We start from the raw sequence: 14,189 nt of genomic DNA, 5'->3' as shown, positions 1-14,189 counted from the left end.
AACTTACCCTCTAGTACAACTCCGGCAATTTCTCTCCCAACAGGAAAAAATTCCTTTTCCAGTTTCATTTCTGATAAAAGCTAAATCACAATAATAGTTAAGAACTTCCCTATCTGGAATAAATTCTAGTCTACTCCCTCAAAACTGAGGAAAGTAAATTTAAAAAATCATATTATAGAAAAATCACATATGGTCCCATTTTTAGAATTAAGGAGCTTCCATCCCAGATTAAGGCAACAGGAAATGATTCTACAACATGTTTTTATACAACAGAAAACAAAAATTTTAGAAGAAAATAAATCACTTTGCAAGGGCACAGAAAGGGATATTAATGCTTAAACAAGTTCCCTAAAAAAAAAAGAGCTTCATGAAATGTTTTGTTCAACATAGAATATCCTATCATATCTGAAGTCACACTTTAGGAGCACTTTCATTAAAAGTCACTAGGTCTCAGTATTCTCATAATTCTCATAGCAAATGTCTAACAAGGCTGTTATCAGGATCGGTTGAAACAATGTGTAAAGTGTTTGGCAAACTTTAGAGTAATAAAAATACCAGCTATTACTGTTATATTATTATTATCATTACTACTATTATCATTGCTTCTGTCAAATTGAAAGTTGAGGACTCAGAAGAGAAAGGCATATCTAAGAATGGAAGATGGATTCCGGGATAAAAACTTAAGCTACAGACATGACAAGCTCTTGGAAAGGCCCAAGAAAAGAAGTCATCAGAAGTCTTGTGAATCTAATCAAGAAAGGTTGAAAGAAAAAGTCACAGAGAAGGAAGGACCAAACTGTCTATATAGGCTGATAAGGCTGATATACAGAAGTTAGCAGGCTCAACATAGGCGGAAAAATAGCAGAAAAGACCAGACATTTGTGGGAGACAGCCCCTCAGAGGAAAACAAGTAATAAAACCAGTGGCCTCAGATATACAGAAATTCTGAAAGTACAGACAACAGGATGAACTTGAGATTCTAATACAAGATGGCAAATTTGATCTTCTAAGTATTACTAGGACTTATACTAATTACTCAAATTTTGGAAGAATATGCCTATTTCAAAGTGACAAAATTGGTGCAAGTGTAGGTAGAATAATGTTTATAACAAGAATATTTACTCATGGGACCCTAGGGGGAAAACATGGTGAAGAGCTTTGAGGTGATGTTCAACAGAGAAAAAGATGTGATACTATTAGAAGGTTATAAAAGAGACTAGCAGGGGGAATTAGATAAACAGTTTGAAAAACAGCACAAACTTGACACCAAAGCACAATACTGTAGTACCATGAGACTTTCAACTATCCAGAAATCTGTTGGCACTCTCTTGGTTTGCCAAAAGCAGAGCAGTTAATACATTTGAGATTTTATTATTTCAAAAGGTAGTGAAAGTGACAAAGGGAACTGCTGTTTCAGACCTGATTTGTCCAAACCAATAAGAAGAAATTGGTTGCTGAAAAAGAAATCCCAAGAAATCCTCCTAGAATTCATGATATGAGAATCAGTTTCAGGGGTGGGGAACCTGGGGCCTCAAGGTCCTCAAGTGTAGCCCTTTGACTGAATCCAAATTTCCCAGAACAAATCCTCTTAATAAAAGGATTTGTTTTGTAAAACTTGGATGTAATCAAAAGGCCACACGCACCCAGGGCCCTAGAAGGCTACGTGTTCCTCACCCTGAGGTAGGTGAAAGAACACTGGAAATGGAGTCAGAAAGACCTCAGCCTGTCTCAGACACTCCTAGCTGTGTGACTCTAGGGAAGTCACTTTCAGGTTCAGTTTCCTTATCTGCAAAAGGGGGATAATAATAGCATATATCTCATAAGGTGGTTGTGAGACAATATATGTAAAGTGACTTGCAAACTGAGAAGGAGCCAATGGACTAATCTTTTTCTGAAAAGTTGCTCCAATGGAGATAGAGAGCTCTCAATGTCAAATTCTTTTTTTTCTTTTTTTTGGCTATGCAATGGGGTTAAGTGACTTGCCCAGGGTCACATAGCTAGTGTTATATGTCTGAGGCTGGATTTGAACTCAGGTCCTCCTGAATCCAAGGCTGGTGCTCTATCCACTGTGCCACCTAGCTTCCCCCCAATGTCAAATTCTAAAAACACAAGTAGACATGCGTCTAATGAAAAGGAAAAGTGGGAGTTGCTTGGAGATGCAGCTGTAGATTTGCTGGAAATTCACTGCCAATTCAGAATTTTTACAAAAAATGTACAGAATATACAAATAACAGAGGAAGAATACAAATATGAAGCATGGTCCTATGAAGACAAATGTCAGGAATTGATAAAACCTAGGATGGGTCAAGCCTAGTGATAATACAAAAAACAACAAAAAGAGGGTTTTTAAGGCTTTACTAGGTAGAGGAAAACATTCACAGGGACAAGACACTACCAGGGGTAAATGGGATTATAATAGAATAGACAGTGAGAAGGGTAAACTATTCCAAGTCTTATTTTGTTCCTTCTTCTCTTCCAAAAGGAACATTCTTTGGCCTGGGAAGGATAGCAAAAATTATCAGCAGAGGAGTGGCAAACCCAAGGTATATGAAGAGATGGTCAGAGTACTTAGGTGCTCTCAATGAGTTCAAGCAACTCTTGAACTGGGTGAGGTAAACTACATCCTATACCTGTGGTCAGCATCATCATGGAAGAAGGTCTGTAGTAAAGTAGCCCAGATAATCTGTGCTTAGTCCAGTTTGTTCAACATTTTTACCAATGACTTAGATGAAGTCATAGATTTTTTTCCCCCATCCCTGCCTCTGCTGCTGGTGCCACCTCTAAATCTAACCACCACAGCCCATGACTATGACCCTAAAGTTATAGATAGGCCAATCAGCTCTTCATTCTCTGGGACAACACAGCTACATTTTCCTGTCACCCTTTTACTGTCCTTTTTTCCTCTTAGAACTGTAAGCAAATCAACAGTACCACTGCTTCTAGAAAGAATGTGTCAATGGATGGCCCTATTTCATTCACCATCTCAGGTGACTTCCCACATTAACACACCCTTCCCTGACGTGGGCTCCCCTTCTCCTATTTAAGCAGTTTCCACTTATTAAAATGTCTACTTGAGGACAGGGACTATCTTGATTTTGTATTTTTATCCCCAGATCTTAGCACGGCATTTGGAATACAGTAAGCCATTAATAAGTGGTTTTTTGTTCATTCATAGACATGCTGTCAAATTTGTACATTAAAGGAAGCTTGGTGAACTACATTTAGAAGACAGGGCTAGAACACAAGTTCTCAACAGACTAGAAAGTTAAACTGAGCCAGCCTGCCCAATTTAATGGGGACAAATGTCATGTTGCTGCTCTCTAAAATCAGATATGATGGGTACCTTCACTGTTAATATTCTTTCCTTCAAGTTAATTTATATATGTATATGTTGTATGCTTTACTAATAGTAGAATGTAAGCTTGTTGAGCATAAGGGCTATAATATTATTATTGTTGTTAGTCCCATTTTGTAGATGAAGAAACAGGCTGAGAGAAATTAAGTTTCTTGCCCAGTGTCACATGGCTAACTCAATATTTTAGGTTCCAAAAATACATAGCATTATATTAGTATGAGGGAAGGGGCATGGGAAAACAAGAGTTCCTATAAAAAAACATCTGGGGGTTTTAGTGAACTGAAAACTCAATATGAATGAAAAGTAGGACAGAGCAGCCAGAAAAAGTAACGCAGCTCAGGCTGACGCAGGAAAGGCATGAAGTCCAGCCAAGGCCCGTGAAGAGGCCGGGCCACATCAAGAACTACAAATTAGGAAAGACATGGACAAACTGGAAGATGACTAGAAGAAGAAAATAAGCATGTGGAGCCAAAGACTGGTTGAAGGGAACTTGAAGGGTTTAGATTAGCAGACAAAACTTGCCGGAACATGAGGCTGTCCTCCAGTATTTGAGGGGCTGTCAAGCTAAAGAATAAGGAGATGTGTTGGGTTTGGTTGGCCCTGGAAGGCAAGAGTAGGAAAGTGCCTAGAAGCTGTAGAGTCAATGTAAGGAAAGGGAGGGTGGAAGGCATTCATGTAAAGGCTCACCAGTCCCTGAAGCCTGCTGGAGATGTTCTTGTTAAGGAATAAGTTGGACCAGATGATTTTGATGTTCCTTCTGGTTCTCAGATTCTTTTAAGGAAGATGTCATTAAAGAAATGTCTTTTTTGGCACAAAATGAAATATGAGCAGGATTTCCTAAGTATTTCAAGGTCAATGAACAGCTAAGTCTTGTAGAGATTGTATGTGTGTGTGTGTGTGTGTGTGTGTGTGTATTTATACACACACACATAAAAATAAAATGGAGATGAAGATGCATTATGTGTCACATTTAAGGACCAATGACTGAAAATATCCCTAGCACAGAAGAACTATTAGTGAATTCATTAAGTTATTGTTTATACTTATACTGTATTTCTTAAGCTAATTTCTTACTTAAGAAATATGTCTTTATTAGAGGTACTTAGTAAATATGTAGTTTCAGTCTTCCACTTCAGAAAGGATTTATCAATTTCGAAGACAACAATTCTGATTAAGATAAAACACCTCAATTAAACAAACATATATTTAGCCATGACAACAAATGTGCACATTAATGAACATCAGTGAGCATGCTAGTTCTTATAGCTGAGCACAATAGCCAGATGTTGCTTTAAGGCAGGGGACTGCAAGTCTTTTGACTGTGGGCTGAGATTAGAAATCCTTTTTATTAGTAACACTGCTGGCATCTGTTAACTATTAAAAATATGGATTTTTAACAGTAACTAGAAAATCAGTTTTAAAAGTTTAAACTTTATTCATATATAAGCAGCCAGATTTATGAGCTAAGTGCTAACTGTTCATAATTCTGATAAAATTATCATAATACTGGTTTTTAACATATTACATCATTATCAAGATCTCTTGGAATGCACATCTCAATCAGGGCACATCTCAATTATGACTTTAGCTTTATCAATGATATAAATCTACTGATAATAAAAGAGAATGTACTTTCATAAAGTGAAGTGGATCCAAACATTGTCCAGAAATTTGGTCACACAGCCTGAAAATTTAGGTTTTAGGGCCTACCTGCCTAGAAGAATATATGTGCTAGCAAATGATGCAAAAATATTCTTGCTAAAAATACAGGTGAGCTACATTTGTCCTTTTGATAACACTTTCAATCTCAATGCTAAATGAAGATTTTATTTAAACTTTAGCAAAAAAAAAGGAATACCACATACCTTTGTATTTATCCAGCTTAGAGCACAAGCTTTCACTTGAAGTTTCACATAGTTATCCTTTATATCAGGAAGATTTTCCTATGCAAAGTTTATACAGAATAGCATAAGAATTGTTATATACAAGCTTTTCCTAAAGTTAGAAAAGTAAAGTCACTCATTAGTATGATCAAAAAGTGAATAGTAATTGCATTTGCTGGTAGAACTAATCCATATAAAATTTTAGACAATAATGTAGGCTCAAAAGATAATAACAAAATTTTACCTTGCAAATACAATTTTGGGGGAAGTTTTAAAAAGAGTATTCAGGTACTGACTCAGTATCGTAGGTAATAAAATCATGGTCACAAGTTCAATGACCCAATAATTTTTGTAAAAAATAAGGATTTAAAAAGATTAACCCTCAAAATTATGGAGAGAGCAAGGTCATGTACCATAAAAAAGGGTTTAAAGTTTATCTACCATCTCTGTAATGCAAAAGCAGTCTATTGAGATGTTCTTAAACTTTTAAGTAAAGTGCTTTTTAAAGTAACTCATTTGATGTCCTTTCCTTACCTAATGTTTCCCTTGGACTTTTTAATATGCTCAATTAAGTAAGACATAAGAAGTTAAACTTTGAGAGTTTGCCATCATGAATTCTCCATATTTCAGGCTGAATGTAATTTATACAACAACAAAAAACATTTCAAGTTTAGTTAGTTATTGGATACCTTCCTCATTTAATAATTATCATCAGAAATTTTAAAAAATTAGTCTAATTTTTTCTAGAACTGTTTATATATGCAAGTTAACCAAAACAAATATCTTTTTTATTAGTCTAACATGAATCCTAAAGCTTACTTTTTTTTTTGGTAAGGCAATCGGGGTTAAGTGACTTGCCCAGGGTCACATAGTTAGTGTCAAGTGTCTGAGGTCACATTTGAACTCAGGTCCTCCTGACTCCAAGGCCGGAGCTTTGTTCACTGCACCACCTAGCTGCCCTCTAAAGCTTATTTTTAAAAACCTTAAATTTAAAAAGTGTCATGTGTGCTTAGGAGGACATTTAGATCGATGGATATCACAAATTATATTACTATCCTGATTACATTAAATGCAGAACGAATGAGATTGTCAAAGGTTTAGAAGTGTAGTATTGAAAACAATAATACACATTTTCTACTATATGCTATACTATATACATATACATAAATACTATACTATACTATGTACATACACATAAATACATAATACCATATACACATACATAAACACATAACAGTATTTCTTGAAAAATATGAATATAACCTAGAGCCTTACAAATGCACAATTTACTGTACTGTAGAATTTTATACAAGGTGGAATCCACCTTGCAAACTGTTCAAAAAAAATACAAAATAGCTTAAAACTCCAAAATTCTAGTTTATTGAATATACTTGAAAAACCTTATCCTACCTAACATCTATAATGTGGTTCCAACATATGGTCCATTTGAATAATGTACAGTAGTGTTACAACAAAATGAATGCTATAACATACATTTGGTATGATCTACATATTTAAAAGGTAGTACTTCAAATGAGTAATATTTTAAATATAAAATTAAAGTAAAATAATTTGAGGAAGTGATTTTAAATAAAAGATATTTAATCTACTCCATGAGGAAACTGACCTATGATCAGAATATACTCCTTTAATCACTATAGAAGACCTACTATATACTATTACCATAGTAGTTTATTATGGTAGACTCAATATTGGACTAATAGATATAGAAAATTTCTTTTAAAAAAAGATCACTTGAAACATGTCTTAAAAATGCACAGAAAAAGAGAGAAGGAAGTTCAGCAGGAAACACAAAGGAGCAGGGCAACTTTGAAATAATGCTGCATTTATGTATACTTTTAAAAAAGCAAGCTGTATGCAAAAGTGATTCACAGTTCTATATATAAATCTTCTGTTGTACTCGATATAGAAATGATCATTTTTTATGTTTGTTAAATTCAGAATTAAAAAAGAAAATTTTTCTTTCTTTTCTTTTTTTTAGGCATTGGGGTTAAATGACTTGCCCAGGGTCACACAGCTAATAGTAAGTATCAAGTATCTAAGGCTGGATTTGAATTCAAGTCCTCCTGACTCCAGGGCCAGTGCTCTATCCACTGTGCCATGTAGCTGCCCCTTAAAAAAGAAAATTTAAAAAAGGAAAATCTTCCCATTTTCTATATAAGACTTTTCTCACCCTTTCCTGAAATACAAACGAAATTTCTTCTCCTGGTGAACTCTGCTGAAAGTACAAGCCTTTCATAGTGACCTGAAAAAAAAATTAGGTAAAAATAATATAAACCGCAAGGATATAATTGGCTTTAAAAATAGTTCTAAAACCCCCAAAATTTGAAGTTATAAATCATAAATGTCAATGAAGCCTTTGATTAGGAAAGCCTTTTTATCAATATGCCTTGTCACATAAATGTCACATTATTTATGGGGAGACCAGGTGATAAAATATTTTCAGATCAATATAATACATCAACACTCTGAGAAAAATCCAAACCAATTTCTATCAACAATGGGTCAGTGATAGCAACTTTTCCCCCCAAGAAACAGCAAGTGGCAGTAAAATAGCAGAATTGTTCATGCTCAAATAAACCCTGAGTTGTTTACTGAAGGAGTCAATGGGTATTACTGTTATAAGAAAACATAATTACTGTTAAGAAGAAAATCCTACCTTCCATTTTAAGAGCTCTGCACTTTTAACAGTGACCTCTGAGATTCTTAGGCCCACTATTAAATTCATTTGCTCTGATCAGGGCCTAGATATCTAATTCATCCACATAAAATGTAAAGTGCATTTTTTTAGATAAATATGGAAAGAAATCAATTTTTAAAAACTATGTTACTCTGAAGTTTTGCCTCATAACCAGCAAATTGGCAATGATGATAAAAGAGAAAAACAGTCAGTGATAGAGGGCATTATAATACACAGCTGGTGAAGCTGTGAACTAATGTAAGTGTTCTGGAAAGCAATTTGGAATTATGGTAAGAGTAAAAAAGGTCCACATTTTTTGAACCAGAGATCCTGCTCAGAGGCATATACTCAGAGGATGACAAAGACATAAAGAAAAGGCCCATATATATAAATATCCATAGGTGCGCTTTTTGTGGCAACAAAGAACTGGAAGAAATAAAGTAGATACCTATCTTTCAGAAAATAACGAAGTTGTGATGCACAAATATAATGAATATTACTTTAAGAAGCAACAAACAAAAAAAGAGAAGCATGTGAAGACATGAATTGATGTACAATAAAATATAACCAACAAAAACAATATACATGAATACTACAATGTAAATGGAAAGAAAAAAAATCAAATATTATGTAATTATAAAGTCCAAGCTTGGCCTTGGAAAACAATTGAAAAAACCAAATAAACCCATTTCCTTCCTCTCATTGCAAAAGGAAGGAAATATGAGGACAGGCTTCATGTGGGAAGTGGTTCTTGAGCTGAGTACTGAAGGAGGCTTGGGATCTTAAGGAATGGTGGTGACAAAGGAGGGCATTCTGGACATGGGGGCCACTAGTGCACAGGCATGGAAATGCAGATGATCCTGCTGTATGTGAGGAATGGCAAGAAAGCCAATTTGGCTGTAACAGAAAGAGTGGAAAAGGCTAAAATATGGGCAGGTTATTAAGGGTTTTAAATGCCAATAGAGGAGTATGCACTTTATTCAGGAGGCAACAGGGAAGGCCACTGGAGCTTACTGGGGAGGGAAATTAATATAGACAGATGAGTTTAAAGAAAATCATTTTGGCAGCTGTATGCAGGATAAGAGGCATCAGGCAGGGAGACCAATTAGAAGGCTATTAAAATACTCATATGATCATAGATTGAGACCTATAAAAGATCCAAAAGGCTCATTTTACAGGTGAGGAAATTGAGGCCCAGGGAGGTTATATGACTTGCCAGAAGTTGTACAAGTCAGTCACAGGTATGACTTGGAACTGGGTCCTCTGATTCCAAAGCCAATGCCTGAGCTCAGTTGGTGTCTATATGAGTAGAGGGAAGAGGGCAACAAGAAATGATATGCATATAGAAATGTAATATTAATAAGCAAGAAATAGTATGCAATAAAAGTACCCTCTGACAGACCAATCATCTTAGCAAAATTCTGAAATCACGGTAAGAACGAAAAGCCTAGGATCTTTTCCCTCTACCCAACCATATTTTTTGGTCTCAGTTCCTGTGGACTAGAGGTACAGAAAGAGCTAGCATTTTTAGACATGGCCAATGTAGTGACTTCTTTTACTTTAGTACATGTATCTGTTACAAAGGTGGACTTCTACTTGGAAGGTAGCTGTTGGGTCAGCAGAAACTGATGCGCAAAAAAGGAGCATAAATAAAAGTTTAAAATTTAAAAAAAAATTTTATATTATTTTTTGTTGCATTTTAAGTTCCAAAATGTCTCCCTCCCTCCTCACCCCACATAAGAGAAGACCATCATTTCTCTCTCACATACATACACACGTGTTTATATGTATACACGTATGTAACACTATGCATACTTCTTTTTATCAGTTCTCTGGAGGTGGATAGTATCTTTATTCATAGGTCCTTTGTAGTTGATCAGAGTATCTATAGTACTGAGAATAATTTAGTTGTTCACAGTTATTCCTCAAACAATATTGCCATCACTGTATACAATGTTCTTTTGCTCCTGCTCATTTCATGCTTCATTATTTCATGCAAGTCTCTTCATGTTTTTCTAAAATCAACCTGCCAACTTGTACAGACATCATTCAACTGATGGGCATCCCCTCAATTTCTAATCTTTTGCCATCACAAAGACAGATGCTAAAATACTTCAGAATATATAGGTTTTTTCCCCTTTTTCCCTGATCACCCTGAGAAACTGACCTAGTGTGATATTGCTGGGTGAAAGGGCAAACATAGTCTTTCATAACTCTTTGGGCTTAATTCCAGATTGTTCTCCAAAATGGTTGGATCAGTTCATAGTTTCAGTGTATTACCATCCCAATTTTTTCACATCCCTTCCTTCCAACATTTGTTACGTTTCCCCTTCTATCATTTTAGCCAATCTGGTAGGTGTGAGACGATATCACAAAGTTGTTCTAATGTGCATTTTTTTAATCAATAATGACTTGGAACATTTTTTATGTGACTATATGTAGCTTTGATTTTTTCCATTGAAAAATTGCATCTTCATATCTTTTGACCATTTATCAATAGGGGAATGACTCATATTCTTATAAATTTGAAAAAATCCTCTATAAATTTGAGATATGAGACCTTTACCTGAGAAACTGTTGATACTGCCCCCCTCGCAATTTTCTGCTTTCTAATATTGGCTACATTGATTTTATTTGTACAAAACCTCTTTAATTTGATATAATCAAAATTATCCATTTTATATCTCACAATGCTCTCTATCTTTTCTTTTTCAAAAATTCTTCTCTTATCCAGAAGTCTGACAGGTTAATATGTTCCATGTTCTTCTAATTTTCTTATATCTCCCTTCATATTTAGGTCCCATATCCATTTTGACCTTATCGTGGCAAATGATGTAAGATATTGGTTTATATTCATAAAACATTGGTCTATATCCAATATCTGCTAGACCACTTTCCATTTTTTCCCCAACAATTTTTATCAAACTGTGAATTCTTATCCTCAGATCTTAAATCTTAATTTAAGCCAAACACAAGATTATTATAAACATTTACTAATGTATATTGTATGTCTACTCTATTCCACTAATCCACCTTTCTATTTCTTAGCCAGTATCAGAGTTTTGACAATTACTGCCTTATAATATAGCTTAAGATATGTTATTGCTAAACCTCCTTTCTGCACATTTTCCCCCATTAATTCCTTTGATATTCTTGACCTTTTGTTCTTCCAAATGAATTTTATTATCTTTTTCTAGCTCAATAAAATAATTCTTTGGTAATTTAATTGGGATGGCATTGAACAAATAGATTAGTTTAGGTAGAATTGTCAATTTTATTATATTGGCTCTGGCTGCCTAGGAACAATCAATATTTCTCCAATTATTTAAATCTGATTTTATTTGTATAAAGAGTGTTTTATAATTATGTCCATGTAGTCCCTTGGGTTTGTCTTTGCAGGCATATGCCCAGGTATTTTATGCTAATTTAATTTATTAATGCAATGGTTTCCTTTCTTTTTTTTTTTTTTTTGGTGAGTCAACTGGGTTAAGTGACTTGCCCAGAGTCACACAGCTAGTGAGTGTTATGTGTCTGAGGCCGAATTTGAACTCGGATCCTCCTGACTCCAGGGCCAGTGCTCTACCCACTGTGCCACCTAGCTGCTCCCTAATGGTTTTCTTACACTCAATTTTATTAATCTTATCTTTAACTTTTAGGATTTCTGATTTGTTGTTTAACTGGGAATTTAAAATTTGTTCTTTTTCTATTTTTTAAAAATTGCATATCTAATTCATGGGTCTGGTCTTTCTCTGTTTTATTGATGTAAGCATTTAGAAATACAAATTTTCTTCTGATTACTGCTTTTGCTGCATCCCATAGGTTTTGTTATGTTGTCTCATTATTTTCATTCTCTTTAATAAAATTATTTATTGTTTCTATGACTTGTTCTTTAACTCACTCATACTTTAAGATTAGGTTATTTAGTCTCCAATTAAATTTAAATCTGTTTCCATGGTTTCTTATTAAATATAATTTTTACTGCATTATGACCTGAAAGTGATACATTTAATATTTCTGCTTTCCTGCATTAACCATAAAGTTTTTATGCTCTAACATATGGTTAACTTTTGTAAAGGTACCATGTACCACTGAGGTATATTCCTTCCCATTCCTATTCAATTTTCTCCAGATAGCTATCATATCTAGTTTATCTAAGAGTCTATTCATCTCCTTGACTTCTTTCTCATTTATTTTTTTCGTTAGATTTATCTAGTTCTTAGAGGGGAAGATTGAAGTCCCCCACCATTACAGTTTTGCTATCTACTTGCACCTGTAATTCATTTAGCTTTTCCTTAAAAAATGTGGATGCTATAGCATTTGGTGCATATAGGTTTAGTACTGATATTACTTAATTATCTATGGTACCTTTTATCGTAATGTAGTCTCTCTGTTTATCTCCTTTAATTAAATATATTTTAGCTTTAACTTTGTCTGAGATTGTTACTCCTGTCTTTTTTTTTTTTGCACTCGCTGAAGCATAACAAATTCTACTCCAGGTATTTATTTTTACTCTATGTGTATCTCTCATTTTAAAATTTGTTTCTTATAAACAACATATTGTTGGATTCTGATTTTTAATCCCTTCTGTTTCCATTTTATGAGTGAGTTCATCCCACTCACATACAAAGTTATAATTACTATTTTGTATTTCCCTCCATCCTATTTTTCCTGTTTATCATTCTTTCTCTTTTTACCCTGTCCCTTTCCTTAGACATCTAATTTACTTTTGACCACAGCCTCTGTAATCTGCAACCCTTCTAAGAATCCTTCCCTCATCCTATCCCCTTACCCTGTTACTTCACTGTAAGTTAAGACTTTTATACTCTTCAAGATGTACATGTTATTCCCTTTTTAACCCAGTTCTGATAAAAATAAGGTTCTAGCACTACAGCCCTCCATGCTGTGTTTGTATGAGATAATTGCTTCTTTTTACATCTCCCTACCCAATTTTATTTTTTAGGATTGTACCATCATCATTAAGTCAACCCTAAGCCTTCTATCAATGTAGGTTCTTTCAAACTACCCTAGTAATGATAACATTATTAAGAATGAGATGTTTTCCCATATGACAAACAGTTCAACCTTATTAAATCTCTTATAATTGGTCTTCTCATGTTTCTCCTGATTCATACACGTCAAATTTTCCATTCAGTTCTGCTCTTTTCCTCATTCATTAAATATCCATTTTCTCCCCATTCAAGATTACACTCAGTTTTACTGGATAAATTACACTTGGTTATGAGCCCAGCTCTTTTGTTCTTCAGAATATCCTGTTTCATCTTTTCAGTCTTGTTAAGATATTTGGAGATACCCGTTTCCCAGAGCTAAGGCCTACCAAAGCAGGCTGTGCCCTGAGCTTGGCATAACAACAATCCTTTGTGCTCTGGATGATCTCACCCTCTGGCAAAATATATTGTCTTGACCATCATCAGGTGTTCACTGCCCCCTATTTCCCAGGAACCTGAGAGCCATCCATCATACTTTTTGGCACGCTCACAATTCCTGTTTCTTGTAAAGTTAAGTGAACAGAACCAGATATTGCACTTCTGTTCCTGCCATGCTAACTCTGGTTCTGTTTGTGTCTGTGAGACAATCAACTTGGAGACTGGATCCAGGAATGCCTATATAGTCCACACATAAGCCTGCTATGGAATGGCTAAGAATGATTATGTCATGGTCCAGTCCACTTAAGAACATAAAGCACTGCTTTTGCCCCAGCATGTTAAGCCTTCCTCCTCAGGAGTACTTCTGCTTGCAAGCGTTTCCTCACTTTGAAATTAAACTTCTGTTTGTGTCCTGACTCTCCTGTCTCTAGCCTGCTCAGTTTGGCTCCAGTCATCCACAGGTTCCGGTCCAGTTGACAGTCTTTTAATGTAGAAGCTGCTAAATCTTGTGTTTTCCTGACTGTTGCTCCACAGTATTTAAATAGTTTCTTTTTAATTGCTTGTAGTATTTTCTTCTTGATCTGGGAGCTTCAAAACTTGGCTATAATGTGCCTGTGAGTTTTCATCTTGGGATCTCTTTCAGTGGTGATCAGTGGATTTTTTTCGATGTCTATTTTATCTCCTAGCTCTAAAACTTTAGGGCAATTTTCCTTAATAATTAATTTCTTGAAGCATAGTGCCTAGACTCTTTTTCTAGTTACAATTTTCAATTCTTATATTGTCTTTCCTCAGTCTGTTTTCCAGGTCAGTTGTTTTTCTAATGAGATGTTTTACATTCTCTTGTATTTTTTCATTCTTTTGATTTT

At 34.9% G+C, this 14,189-nt stretch overlaps 1 protein-coding gene across 5 annotated transcripts in view; it reads right to left on the bottom strand.

Moving 5' to 3' along the window:
* The window catches only part of CRYZL1 (crystallin zeta like 1), a 68,073-nt gene that overhangs the window by 42,573 nt on the left and 11,311 nt on the right, over nucleotides 1-14,189 (bottom strand). For all 5 annotated transcript variants that reach the window (XM_020995924.2, XM_020995922.2, XM_020995925.2 and 2 more), the window contains exons 2-4: nucleotides 7,433-7,504; nucleotides 5,221-5,298; nucleotides 8-80 (exon numbers count right to left, since the gene is read on the bottom strand). In XM_020995924.2, the coding sequence (XP_020851583.1) occupies nucleotides 8-80; nucleotides 5,221-5,298; nucleotides 7,433-7,498 (217 nt within the window). In that variant the 5' untranslated portion in view covers nucleotides 7,499-7,504. The remainder of the gene's footprint in view (nucleotides 1-7; nucleotides 81-5,220; nucleotides 5,299-7,432; nucleotides 7,505-14,189) is intronic.

The sequence above is a fragment of the Phascolarctos cinereus genome, unplaced genomic scaffold, assembly GCF_003287225.1.
Source record: "Phascolarctos cinereus isolate Bilbo 61053 unplaced genomic scaffold, phaCin_HiC Scaffold_726;HRSCAF=1367, whole genome shotgun sequence".
NCBI lineage: Eukaryota > Metazoa > Chordata > Mammalia > Diprotodontia > Phascolarctidae > Phascolarctos > Phascolarctos cinereus.
This window is presented reverse-complemented; position numbering and strand designations above follow the sequence as displayed.